The sequence below is a fragment of the Limanda limanda genome, chromosome 15, assembly GCF_963576545.1.
Source record: "Limanda limanda chromosome 15, fLimLim1.1, whole genome shotgun sequence".
In the NCBI taxonomy this organism is placed as follows: domain Eukaryota; kingdom Metazoa; phylum Chordata; class Actinopteri; order Pleuronectiformes; family Pleuronectidae; genus Limanda; species Limanda limanda.
This window is the reverse complement of record NC_083650.1, coordinates 11,995,943-12,010,225: the sequence shown is the minus strand read 5'-3', so window position 1 is coordinate 12,010,225 and position 14,283 is coordinate 11,995,943. Positions and strand designations below refer to the sequence as shown.

The following is a 14,283-nucleotide window of genomic DNA, read 5'->3' as shown; positions in this document are numbered from 1 at the left end:
TCCACGAAATTTTGTGGAAGGATGGGGCATTACCCAATCGTGAATCCATTAAATGTTAGTGCGGATCCTGGATTTCCCATGTTTAGGGGGCTGATATTTATTAGTGTGTGCCTGGATCTAGGGGATTTAGATGTAGTTTCACAAGGAGACTGTTGGGCCTGGGCGCAGGAATGAGCTCGACTGAGTTTTTTTTAAATTTTTCCTAAACCTAAAAGAGTTGATTGGTGTTGACGTTTTGATTGTTTGAGATCGAATAGTGTGTGATCCGTCAGTGAGACCTGTCGTGCTGCATTAGTCTGAGAGGAATATGCTGACGGATACTGAACAAACCAGATCTGCTGCCATCTGTGAGAACACAGACTTGGCAGGTAGAAGATGACTGACACGTGCTTGGGAGCAGACGTATGAATGTATTATTAGCTGACCATTATCAGCTGGTGCTGTGAGAAACAGGAACAGCAAAGTAAACCACAAAGTGAAATCTAAACTTATGAAGCTCCAAAAGTCCTAACAGGGCGTTATTTTTTTATTAATCTTGCACACACAAGATAATAACCTTGTGGGAATAACTTAATCTCTGAATAGTAAAGGCACAATTGGCTCAAGTAAATTATTTTTGTACAGCTTTTAGGAGCAGAAAGAATTTCATTACATGTGTGAAAATGAAACTATTGTATGAATTCTCTACGCTGCTGTGGCTTCGAGCATCTGGTCATTAATGAAGCATTTGAATTTTCAGTAAAATATTTTGTGCGTACGACTTAATATCTCTTTCACACAAGATAACAAAATATGATAATTTGGGACTTGAAGGGGTCCATTTGAAACTAAGTCTTAACAGATACTTACAAGCTTCACAGTTTTTGCAGGGCTGTGATGATGGGATGATTCTCGTTGGACAAATGCAGAAAAAGCAACTTCACATGTAAAACTCAGGACTGCAAAGAGAAGTTTTGTCTCCAGTTTAATAGCATACATCACCCATTCATTAAATACTGGTACACATTCTTTTTTTGCTTTTTTCAAATACAGGATCACCAAAAGTAAACAAAACTTTGTCAGGCATATCCAAGAGGAACTTTGTATTTGTTAACAAAACCAAAAGCAAAGTTCAAGGCAAATTAATATTTAACATCTGGGGATTCATAACACTGCGCTGTGAGGTCTGTCTGGGGAATTTAGGGAGTTCCCAGCTACTGTCAGATGTTGGTACATGTCAGTGAAACTCGTGGCACTCCACTGAGATCAGTAGCACAGCTTTTGTCACAACTTTTAAGTGTACAGAGCTCGAAGTGGCACAATTAATACACCGATCAGATCAGAGGAAGGAACCAGCAGACGGCAAAACATTGTGCTCTGCGTTAAAGAGGGAGGATCCTCTGATCGACCTCCAGCTCCTCATCTGCGACTGGGGAGACGCAGCAGAAATGTAACACTGACTTGTTAATGAAGAGCAGCTCTGTGAAAGGCACGCCTGTTCGGCAGCATTTTGGAGTCTGATTGTAACTTAAGAGACACACACACACACACACACACAGGAGTTTCTCTGTCAGTCCCTCGCTCACGTGGAGCCTCAAGTTTCATTTTCAGTAGCCGCTCGAGGATTGTCAAAACATAAATAACCATTTTGTTCTGAAGGGCTCCACGTACAAAAAAACACTTTCTGTGACAACGATGAGCAAAAGAAGAAATCACTAAAGGCATCGAAGACAACAGGCACTTAAATACACTTTTGCTTACAGCACTTAAATCAGATAAACATTCATTTCAATGGATTCATACAAAAGCACGGTGCAACCAATACTGACTGGGGTGATTTCAAAAGTGCAATCAGTTTCAGAGCAATGAAAGAAAAAAAAAAGATAGCATGAAGAGAGACAGAGGGCCTGACATCTCTAATAACATTACCCTGACTGGGTCCATGACCTTATGCAACCAGCAGGGCGCCCGCGTTAGTCACAATGTGCCCAATCCTCACTTGAATTTAATATAATTGAATTTAAAGTCGAACTGTGAGTCGGTCTTACTGGGTATTCAGTCTGGAATGTCCTGTGAGACGGGGACAAGATGGAGTCGAGAGACAAACATGGACTTCACGGGGCGAAAGAAAATAGAAAGACTGTCTGGAGGTTTGCTCAGAGAAGTTCTGGTTGAGTACATCAAAATCGGGTTACTGTTGAAGTACTTAGATCATGTTCAATACAACAAGAGAGGAACCTTGGACCACCCTCCCTTCACTCCTCACTTAAAACAAACATTCAAACACAAAGGCCAGCTTGTCAGGATAAAACTCAGTAGATTACCCACTGCAGGAATGCACTTTGACATGCGGCAGCTAAACTCGGCTACAATTAGCAGAAGTGAGCTACTTTACGTGGCAAATATTCTACACAGATAGAATCAAACCCCAAAAATAGGGAGTTAGTGGCTAAACACTTTACAGATTATTACTATGTATTGATGATATTCCAGTAAAGGCTAAACCTGTTCGATGCAATAACCTTCTCATCTACGTGCAGTTAAGGCTTAAGAGATAAATAACAATGCAAACACAGTATATACACATTAAGACTTAAAAATCCCCTGTCGTATTTACACTGGTAAGATCTTCAGTAGTCATTTCATAGTTTGGAGTTGTCGTACTTCATGTGAAATTACCAATCTGTTGTAAAGCTGTATTACACTGATGAGACCTGGAAAACACTGATATTAGGTTTTAAAACGATTGTCAACACACTGTTTCACAGTTTGGCCAGATCTGTTTATGGTATTTCCTTTAAGACCGTCTTTTTAGCCTTTTGAGGGTATTTGTTCATTTATGTAAAGCAAAATGGGTTAGCAGGTATTGTCACAGTCGCCCTTTGCACAGACGTGTGTGTGGACGACTGGTGTTCAGGTGTTTCCGTGAGAGGAGAAGGGGATATGTTGCTGCCCAAGTCTGTGCTGGGATCTGCAAAGTTCCCTGTTTGCTCCGCGGGCTGACGAGGAGGCGCCGGAGGAGGAAACAGAGGGGACTGGAGGATGTCAGCGTAGTGCTGGCTGGGCTTGGTCTCCCGCTGAAGGACTTTTCTCAGGAGAGGTTTCAACAGCCCGATGGTCAGCTGGTTGCTGTGGGAGTCCGCAAAGGGAGCTGGGGATGAGGAGGTTGTAGTTGACATGGAGAAGGAAGAGGAGGATGAGGCAGGGGTGTTAGGGGAGGGGAGGCTTTTCAGCACCAAGTTGATTATGGTGGTGACACTGAGGTCCTCGGGGCACAGGGTCCACAAAAGCTCCAGGTATGGGTCCAGCTCTCTGTGGTGGGCCACCTCACACAACAGGGCAGTGAAAATCTCCTTGTTGAGCAGCGGACTCTGTTTGCAGAAGGTCTGGGCCACCTGCATGACCCGCTCCCACCTCTGCTTGGCGATGAGGACCCTCATGGCCTGCAGGATGGCGTTGGGCCGCCCGCTGACCAGCAGCAGCTCCACCTCCAGGTTCTGCTGCTGGTCTCCGTCCGAGCACAGGCTGGACAAGACGCCGATGGCTCGTTTGTAGAGCGGCACGTTGTTCTCCCCGCCCTCCCTGCCTCTCCCGCCGGTGAAGTTCCACGAGGTGGAGGTCAGACTCAGGCCCAGGCCGGCTGAACCCTGCTGCCGCTGGGCCAGCTCCAGGAACCTGGGCAGCCAGCTGGGCTGCGAGTGGAAAACTGACTGGCAGAGGAGTTCAAACACAGGGAGGGAAGCTGGGGAAGTGGAACCTGGAGATTTGACTTTACAAATGGCTGCGCGATCGCCTTTAGGGCTGTGGTTCGTCCTCGGCCCCCCACCCAGGACAGTTTTCCACACATCTGTCGGAGCGCTGCTGGACAGAGTCCCCTCCCCGTTGTGGTGGAGCTGCAGGGCCGCCTGAGCCGCCCTCCACGCCTGGCACGGGAAGATGCTGAAGATGGAGTTGAGGTAAAGCAGAGGCTCTTTATCCAGCTCAGACAATGACAGCAGTCTGGCTACTTCTCCCTCCACCAGAATTTCAGAAACTGCCTCCACCTCTTTAACACTTCCTCTCACCAAACTGCCCTTCAGCTCCTCCAGAGACACCAGGGCCTTCAGCTCGGCCTCCAGAGAGCCCATCAGCTTGTCCTGCCCGGCCACACAGCCGCCTCCTCCGTTCTGGGACACCTCGGCTCCCTTCTGCTTGGCCCCGGTGCTGATGTAGTTCCCCAGGATGGAGGCTAAGGAGATGGGAGCCTGGAACCTGCCTCCTTTCTTCAGCGTGTCCACAGTGAGCTGGGTGCTGCTCAGGCTCCTCTGCTGGTAGTACTTACAGGCCTCCTCAAAAACAGCCTCCACCAGGAGGGCTCCAGGATGAATACACTCCGCTCGATCGGACGGTTTCACCTTGTAGTTGCGATCTCTGGAGTCCGTGTCCTTGCTCACCACCACAAACAGTCCAGTCCCCGAGAGCAGGTGGGGGGTCTGTCTATCAGCCTGGTTCGCATACAACAGGCCTTCTCTCTTCAGCACAATCTTCTCCAGCTCCCGGCCACAGTTCATGTCTATGAGATGCAGGTTGTGCCCCACCAGCAGTGCCGCCACGTCCTGGTACATGCACAGGCTGGTGGGGGTCCCATGCTTGGCCAGGCAGTTGTCGGCCTGCTTGTACACCTGCCTCAGCATCCCGTCCTTCTGCAGGAGACACAGCCAGCCGGTGCTGAGCAGCAGCAGCAGACCTCCACAGCCCGTGGGCGACACGGCGAGGATCTCAGGCGTTTCGAGGGTCGACAGGAACCCCAGAGAGTCCGTCACCAGCCTCTTGAAGTCAGACTCCTTGGCCGAGAGCTTCTTCAGAGCTGTGCTTTTGCATGTGGTGCTGATCCTGAAGGACTCCTGCCGAGGGGACCAGGAGAGGAACAGCTTGGACACGCTCAACAGAGGCTTCACCTTCAGATCGGGCAGAAGGTGCACATATTCACCCGAGCTGACCAGGGTGTATTTGGGATTGTTGTGGAGGGCGATTTTCACCCCCCCCAGGCTGACGGCCCCCTCCTCCACCTCGAAGTCCCGTCTGCACACACAGTACCTGAACTTGCTCCTGGTGGAGCCCGGGGCCGGGGAGCTCTCCGAGGGCGGCCGCTCCTCGCACCAGATGATCAGGTTGGAGCACACGCACACGGAGACCACCCTGGCCCGGGGGCTGTTGCACAGGTCCGAGGTCTGCAGGAGGTGCCAGCCCGCTTTGCCCTCCTGGAACCTCCAGAACTCCGCTCTCCCGGTCTCGTACACCACGGCCACCGCATCCCTGCCGCTGCCGCTGCTGCTGTGGTTGTTGTTGTTGTTGTTATTATGATCCAGATACAGAACGTCCACGATGGGCACCGCTCGGCTCGCACACAGGTCCAGCTTCTTCTGGCTGTGGACCGGCTGAGCTCTTGCGTGCTTGTCAAAAGTCACGAGTCCGGCTGGAGGCTTGCGGAGGAGGACGTGGACGTGACGACCGTCCGGGCTCATGCGGACGTCCGACAGCCCGTGGTGCGCCGCTTCCAGAGCCTCGCCCAGCTCCTGGCCGCCGAGGAAGTCCCCGAAGTCCGACAGCTGCTCCAGGACGAACCCCGCCATCAGCCCGGCCGTATAGCAGTGAGGCAGCTAGCCGCTAGCCGCTAGCTTGCAGCGGGCAGACCAGCGGAGGAGCTAACTGAGCCGCATCCCGGGGAGAGGAGGCTGTGCATCGCCGCGCTGCTACGGTCCGAGCGGAAGGATACATCCAGCGACAGCCTGAGAATCCGGGAAACCCGCGTTGGTAGACCACATCAGAGGTAAACCGGAGATACGAGCTCTATGTCAAACTCTCCTTCAGGAACACGGAGGCGAGAAACACAGGGTGGTCGTCCTGAAGCTGTGAGGGCACCGAGGCACTCAGCCTGACATCACGGGATGCTTCACTTCCGGATACCGAGCGTGTTTAGCATAAGGGGCGGGGCTGCGAGATGACGGAGTAGGCTGACAAAGAGTCTAAACAAGCAAAGAGAAAATCAACACTAGCAACATGTTGGTCTTTAGTTTGTACAGATGTGAGTCTTCAGTCAAGTTAAACAGATGTGCGTCTTCAGTTTGTACAGATGTGAGTCTCCAGTTTTTACAGATGTGAGTCTTTAGTTTATACAGATGTGAGTCTTCAGTTTATACAGATGTGAGTCTTTAGTTTATACAGATGTGAGTCTTCAGTCAGTTTATACAGATGTGAGTCTTCAGTTTATACAGATGTGAGTCTTTAGTTTATACAGATGTGAGTCTTCAGTTTGTACAGATGTGAGTCTTCAGTTTATACAGATGTGAGTCTTCAGTTTATACAGATGTTAGTCTTCAGTTTATACAGATGTGAGTCTTCAGTTTATACAGATGTGAGTCTTCAGTTTGTACAGATGTGAGTCTTCAGTTTATACAGATGTGAGTCTTCAGTTTATACAGATGTGAGTCTTCAGTTTATACAGATGTGAGTCTTCAGTTTATACAGATGTGAGTCTTCAGTTTATACAGATGTGAATCTTCAGTTTGTACAGATGTGAGTCATCAGTCAGTTTTTACAGATGTGAATCTTCAGTTTATACAGATGTGAATCTTCAGTTTGTACAGATGTGAGTCTTCAGTCAGTTTATAGAGATGTGAGTCTTCAGTTTGTACAGATGTGAGTCTTCAGTTTATACAGATGTGAGTCTTCAGTCAGTTTATACAGATGTGAGTCTTCAGTCAGTTTATACAGATGTGAGTCTTCAGTCAGTTTATACAGATGTGAGTCTTCAGTCAGTTTATAGAGATGTGAGTCTTCAGTTTGTACAGATGTGAGTCTTCAGTTTATACAGATGTGAGTCTTCAGTCAGTTTATACAGATGTGAGTCTTCAGTCAGTTTATACAGATGTGAGTCTTCAGTCAGTTTATACAGATGTGAGTCTTCAGTCAGTTTATAGAGATGTGAGTCTTCAGTTTGTACAGATGTGAGTCTTCAGTTTATACAGATGTGAGTCTTCAGTCAGTTTATACAGATGTGAGTCTTCAGTCAGTTTATACAGATGTGAGTCTTCAGTCAGTTTATACAGATGTGAGTCTTCAGTCAGGTTATACAGATGTGAGTCTTTAGTTTATACAGATGTGAGTCTTCAGTTTGTACAGATGTGAGTCTTCAGTTTATACAGATGTGAGTCTTCAGTTTATACAGATGTTAGTCTTCAGTTTATACAGATGTGAGTCTTCAGTTTATACAGATGTCAGTCTTCAGTTTGTACAGATGTGAGTCTTCAGTTTATACAGATGTGAGTCTTCAGTTTATACAGATGTGAGTCTTCAGTTTATACAGATGTGAGTCTTCAGTTTATACAGATGTGAGTCTTCAGTTTATACAGATGTGAATCTTCAGTTTGTACAGATGTGAGTCATCAGTCAGTTTATACAGATGTGAATCTTCAGTTTATACAGATGTGAATCTTCAGTTTGTACAGATGTGAGTCTTCAGTCAGTTTATAGAGATGTGAGTCTTCAGTTTGTACAGATGTGAGTCTTCAGTTTATACAGATGTGAGTCTTCAGTCAGTTTATACAGATGTGAGTCTTCAGTCAGTTTATACAGATGTGAGTCTTCAGTCAGTTTATACAGATGTGAGTCTTCAGTCAGTTTATAGAGATGTGAGTCTTCAGTTTGTACAGATGTGAGTCTTCAGTTTATACAGATGTGAGTCTTCAGTCAGTTTATACAGATGTGAGTCTTCAGTCAGTTTATACAGATGTGAGTCTTCAGTCAGTTTATACAGCTGTGAGTCTTCAGTCAGTTTATAGAGATGTGAGTCTTCAGTCAGTTTATAGAGATGTGAGTCTTCAGTCAGTTTGTACAGATGTGAGTCTTCAGTTTATACAGATGTGAGTCTTCAGTCAGTTTATACAGATGTGAGTCTTCAGTCAGTTTATACAGATGTGAGTCTTCAGTCAGTTTATACAGATGTGAGTCTTCAGTCAGGTTATACAGATGTGAGTCTCCAGTTTATACGGATGTGAGTCTTCAGTTTATACAGCTGTGAGTCTTCAGCCAGTTTATGTGCTTACATTTCAATATCCATTTAGACTCTCGGCAGTGTTTAGTAAACGCTGAACTGGATTTATCTCGATCAGGATAGTGAACTGGTTTCAGCTCCAGTAGGCCCCCCGGCGGCCTTTGACCTTTCAACAGACAGTGCAAACAAAAGGACTTTATGTTGCTTTGGGAATCAATGAAATGTCCCCGTGTGTTTTAATAAGTTCCTCATTTTGTTGCAGGAGGAAGAACAAATCAAGATAACACAAGATACATATTATATTCATATGTTTTCACCATGTCAACACAGAATACTCCATGATGATTTAATTACATTCATTTGTGCATTTTTCACAGACCCCCTGATGTGTTGCAATCCCCCATTTGAGGACCACTGTGTTGGAGGATTAAAATAACTTTTGTAGTCTTATCGAGTAACAGCAACAGAGGCTTCACCTTCAGATCGGGCAGAAGGTGCACATATTCACCCGAGCTGACCAGGGTGTATTTGGGATTGTTGTGGAGGGCGATTTTCACCCCCCCCAGGCTGACGGCCCCCTCCTCCACCTCGAAGTCCCGTCTGCACACACAGTGTTGAGCGTGTCCAAGCTGTTCCTCTCCTGGTCCCCTCGGCAGGAGTCCTTCAGGATCAGCACCACATGCAAAAGCACAGCTCTGAAGAAGCTCTCGGCCAAGGAGTCTGTCTTACCACAGTAAGTGATTTACAGTAAAGTTCAGATTCAGCCATTCACACACATTCAGATAGCGCTTCTTTCTATCACACAATTGAGAGTGGAGGTCCAGGGATCAAACTATAGACATTCTAGAAAGTGGACAACCCTCTCTACCTCCTGAGCCACAGCTGTAAACAGGCTGAAAGTTGCAGAACAGGATTAGAAAATAATATCCAGGTAAAATGAGGAACTGTGCTCATTTCCTCATCTGCTTTGGCTTTAAACTGTGTTTTTAAATGTGACTCAGTCATTGTATAACAGTAACCAGTTTTACCAACACACACCAAGAAGCAGGAATCTGTCCCAACTGGTAGGAAATTAACCTTTAAATGTTTCAGTACATCCGTGTTGGTTCTGGCACGAGGTTGTGACTCGAGCTGGGTTAATACCAACCTGAGAAAGTGACTCAGTCTGATCCGATTGGAGGAATAAGAGCCGCCCTATGTGGTAGGAGGATGTTTAGAGGTGATGTCTGTCAGGCTCAGAGGACGTCCTGGTAGACGTCTCAGGCCCCAACCATCATATCCCACTTAGGTTAAAGATACAGTTCTTGTTGGAGGATTAAAGGCTCAGTTATAACTCACAGTGTATGTAACTGTTTGCCTGTTATAAAGGCTCCATTTAGCACTATAATAAACTTTTATGGCAACTTACACACTCACACTGTTCTGACTTTGAAATCTTCAGATTCACACAAAGTCATCTGTCATCTTTATCTAAGTGGAAGATATTTGAATTATATGGCAAATTTATTCTTATTCAACCGTGTTGAGGCTAAAACCACAAATCTAAAAACACTTTTATTTTCCTTTTCTTTATACAGTTTGTCTACGTCCTCTTACCTGCACCGGCCTTCTCTCACACCGATAGCTTTACATAGCCATGACTGGAAACTTTCAAGCTCTGAGATTGGAGAAACCACCGCGATGAAGCCAAGGATGAGATTGCCTGTGTTTGATAATATTAAATCAATTGGCCGACGAGCTTGTGACACCAATAACATAATCGAATCACGATGGAAGTTCCACTGACTGTTTCTTATAGTCTCATATCTATCTATGGCACAAGGATGCATTGACCTGTCTTGATCACATATTTTCTCCATTAGATTTGACTTTCTACCTTCTTAAATCTTTTTACGAAATTTACTTTACTGGATGTGATTTTTTAAATGGTGTCTGTGAGTGAAGTAGACTTTGTATCCAGGAGGAGGCAGTATTGGTCTTCAATCACTGCATGTGTGTGAAGATCAATGTACAAATTAAAAGAAATGGAAATACCTGAAATCTACTCTTTAGAATAGAATTGAATATGAATGATGTTTACTTCCTTTCATTTCCCCTTCTTCCCTTTTTTACCCAGAATACATCGCTGTGTTGAATCCAAAGCACCACACACAACGCTCGCTGTGTTTTTCAATGAAAATCACATGGTTTACTGAGATCCAGCATCACAAGGCAGCCGTCTCCTCTCACACACAAACTCGCTGCTCCTGGACTCTACAACTTCTCCACCAAAACGCCATTTGTTTGTGTTTGCTGCTACTGGTGGTGATACCAGCCAAAAAAACCAGTCATACTGTGTGTGAGATAAGTATTTGAGTGGCTTTAGGATTCACAATAATGAATTTCAAGTCATAAAAAGCTGCAACTCTAGCCCCTTTTCCCTTCAGATTCACACGTTGTGTCTACTTTTCTGTCAGCAGCTGAAAGTAGGTCTTACGTTACCTTGGGAACAAGTGAGGGAAGCGGTGAACTTTGGTTTAACTTTGTACATTCTTTCAAACTCTCTATGACCTCACAGCTGAACATTAACCTGAATGCGTTTCCTTGAGGTTGATCTTTCAAACCTGGTATTTTCCTTTGCTCTCAGTTTGCACACATTTATTCAGGCTCTCTGTATTATTGCACCAGAATGTAAATGCAAGTGTATGTGTGTCCCTGTTTTTGTATGTACTATTTTGTCATTATGGATGAAGTATATGTTATTCAAACAGTAGATTCAAGCCTCGCTGCCTCTAGACAAGCTTGCCTTGGACAGAAAAAACCCTCTATTAGGAAATGTGTTTAGTCTGCTGTGCCTGTAGACAGGAAGATAAAGTGCTTGTCTAGAGACTAGAGGGGGTTGGAGGCTGGGGAGATTTCCTTTTTGAGTTATATGATGTATGAAAGAAAAACAGTGGCTGCAAAATGCTGCTGCTCTGCAAAGTACAACTATGGAAATTTGAGAACAATTTAGGAGAGGGAAGAGTGTGCGCGTAAGAAGTGTGTGTGCACGAGGAAAAGAAGATGTTCCTCTGTCGGTTTTGAGTTTGGGTGAGATGCTACTTCAGTGTGTGAACTGAAAGCTGCAGCTGCCTGTTTGCCTCCCGAGAACAGCCAGATATTGCTGTCAGTTTGCTCCGGCTGCTGTAAAGCTGTCATGTGTGCAGCCCGTCACCGTAGCTCCGGCTGCCTCTGAAGGCAAAGTCATCTTCTGAAGTCATCCATCATTTGTTTTCCTCTGACACATATCTTTTATACACACGTCAGGGGAAAACTAGAATGGGAAGAATAGAGCTGAAGTGGAGGAATCGAGGAAGGATGAGAACTCTGCTCAGTATCAGTAAAATCTTATTTTCAATAAAATAATTCATCTTTTTCAATCTATAACTGGAAACCTGTTCTTTTTTATTCTGTTTGAGTGGTGTAATTTGAAAAAATTAAAGTCTGATAGTAAAAATATATTTCCCTTGACAGAAAACAAAGGACAACAGACAGAATGCAAATAAAGAAAGCAAACTTTGGATTTTGTTGCATTCCTGATGAAATATTAATGAGTTCAATGGATTTGAACAATTGGAGACTCCATGCTGATATTCAGAAAAATGTTCCTTATTTTTCATTTTTCCACAGCTCCAAATACAGTAACTCATTAAACAGGAGCTTCAAAGTTAGATCCTTCTCTTTCCGGAGCTTCATTATTCCAACATCTCCAACAAATTTTGTTCCGGCACACAAATCCTGATAGGCTGTTGCTCTCGGAGAACAGAGAGGAGAGATGATGCAAAGAGAGAAGCTCCGGGTTTCATTAGGGAAGACAAACAGTAGATAAATGAGCTATGACTGACTTTCCCTTCAGCTGAGACGACAATTACAACAATTACAAGTTCAATAATACAAGATGCATTTTGGAAACGTCTTCAGCCGTGACTTTGGCATAATGAGAAAGCTGCTCCCTGGCAGACCGGAAAAAAAAGTTGTAATATCTAAGAATTAGTGGAAAAACCTGAAATGAAACTTCTGCTTTGCCTCAAATGAACCTGAAGTGTGAAGTGTGTGTCGCTCAGAACACATGCCCCTGCCTCATTGGCTGATTGGATAACAGGCCATTAACAATTGAATGTGCCTCTGCATTAACACGGGCTCTTATCTCAGTGATCCATACGCTGACTCTGAGCATAAATAGCATTAGCGCTCACTTCGCACTATTAATCTGATTCATGGCCCTTGGATCATTATGGGATGTTGCTCCGTCTCTCTCTGGCTTGTCTCATATCTCTGCATTTTCGTTGTCCTCATGCCCTCTCCTCATTTGAGGCGACTGTGGTGTAGTACTGTGTGCTACCACAGCTTGGCAGTACGTGCTGAGTTTGGTCGTGTTAAGGCCGGCGCATGCTTCAGGAACTGCGTCTGCGGCTTTTCACGCCGCTGTGTCGACGGACTCGGTTTAATTTATGGTTCCCCAAGGATTGCGCTTGATGCAAAGCAATTCAAGGCCAGACCACTAGGCGGAGTAATGTTTTTTGTCGAAGTCGGCTCTTCGTGTATGGCCGTTTTCGTCGACTGTTTATTTACATTGCCACGGCGGCTCCTCACAGCCTTTTTCTGGCGCACAAATCCGCCAGTCAATGATGGGTTATACTAGCCTGACGTTGTCATACTCATTATTCTAGTCAGAATATGAGTCTGAGACCGCTCCATTGGGCTGTGATTATGGGGCGTGTTTCTACAGAACCAGGAAACAAAATGCCTCTTCGCTCAATTGGATAGACCTACAACCAATCAGAGCAACGTAGTATGTGACGTATGTCAAGCGACACATAGTTGTTGTCAGTTGTCTGTTTCACGAGTTTGTTCACTCTCTAAATAAATCAATGGAAATGCCGCTCATATCTCCACCGGAGGCAAAGCCCCCAGGAAGCAGCCGGTGACCAGGGCTGCTCGTGAGAGCCCTGGTCGGTGGCGGCGTGAAGAAGCCCGCTACGGATCTCTCTCAGAGCCTCGCTACCGGCCCGGGACCGGCCCGGGACCGCGGCTCTGAGAGAGATCCGTCCCTACCAGAAATCCACGGAGCTGCTGATCCGCACGCTGCGCTGCAGAGCTCTGCTATCATGGCTCTGCAGGAGCCAGCGAGGAGGAGAAACGGCAGCTAATCGTTTTACACTTCCGTGTTGCTCCAACATTAACTACAACAGCGTCCCAACTTGTGTCTTTTTTGTCTCATATGTGCTGAGGAGCGCAGCACCCCCCCCCCATCTCTTTTTATTTATATGACTGCTTGTGTGGCTGCAGCATCGGGGCCAGCTGATAAATTAAACTTTTTATGAATCCCGTAGGAGGACGGCAAAAACATATTTTCGATCTACAAATGCCTTGATCGTGTTCCTCTGTTCCTCTTTCAAAATGAATGCGCTGTCGATGTCTCTGAAACAGACTCGATGGCAGCATCGACACATCTCAGCTCTGCAGGCAGCGCTCTCTGGTGACGTGGTTGATTACGTCACTGTAGATCATCTGTCAATCATCGTATAAAGCCCGCCTTGACGATTTGATTGGATCGACCAGCTTCGGGTCGATCATAGTTTCTCCCCAACGGAGCGATGCCAGACCGAACTTCCCGAACAACAAATGTTGTGGGCGGGGCTAAGTTCGTCTGGCACCCAGGCTAGGGTTATACTAGTGGTCATAGTTTCGGATCTCTTCTGCCAAACGCTCTTCTATTTGGTCCATATTAGTTCTTCTGAATCTTCCGTGGTTTCTGCCGGTATTATGGGGCATGAAACCGGAAATGCGACTCCTGAAAGGATTTAGTTAGCAGACCAATCACTGCCTTGTGGGCTGCGTGAGGCTTGCGGAGCTTTGCCGTCTAGTTAGAAAAATTGGGCGACTCACATAAGCACGTAAGAAGAGATACGTAAGTACGTAAGGGTCCCTTACGTGCTAACGTATCCCTTCTGAAAACGCAGAAGCATGCGCCGGCCTTAAGGATGAAGGAAGGTGGTGCCATCACCTTCCCTGCACACAACTCGCTGACTGAAGTTTTTAACTGTATCTAGGGAGTTGGGAGCAGAGTGGATGAACTCTGCCATGAGTCTTCCCTCTCTCTGTGATTGTGACAACAACCCAACTCCATCTCCTCTGTGTTTTCTGGTGATGATAACAGGTGTGAGTCACCGGGCTCCCTGCAGCTTTCGGTGCTCAAAGTCCTGCTGGAGATCAGAGAACAGGAGTCATCCTCAGCCTCCTTGATTTCCTGT

At 46.0% G+C, this 14,283-nt stretch overlaps 1 protein-coding gene across 1 annotated transcript; it reads right to left on the bottom strand.

The window, feature by feature from the left end:
- Window positions 1–963: 963 nt before the first annotated feature.
- On the bottom strand, window positions 964–5,892 carry LOC133020458 (BLOC-2 complex member HPS6). Its single transcript, XM_061087024.1, has one exon. The coding sequence runs from the start codon at window positions 5,589–5,591 to the stop codon at window positions 2,817–2,819; it is 2,775 nt and encodes a 924-aa protein (XP_060943007.1). The 5' UTR covers window positions 5,592–5,892; the 3' UTR covers window positions 964–2,816.
- Window positions 5,893–14,283: the final 8,391 nt, after the last annotated feature.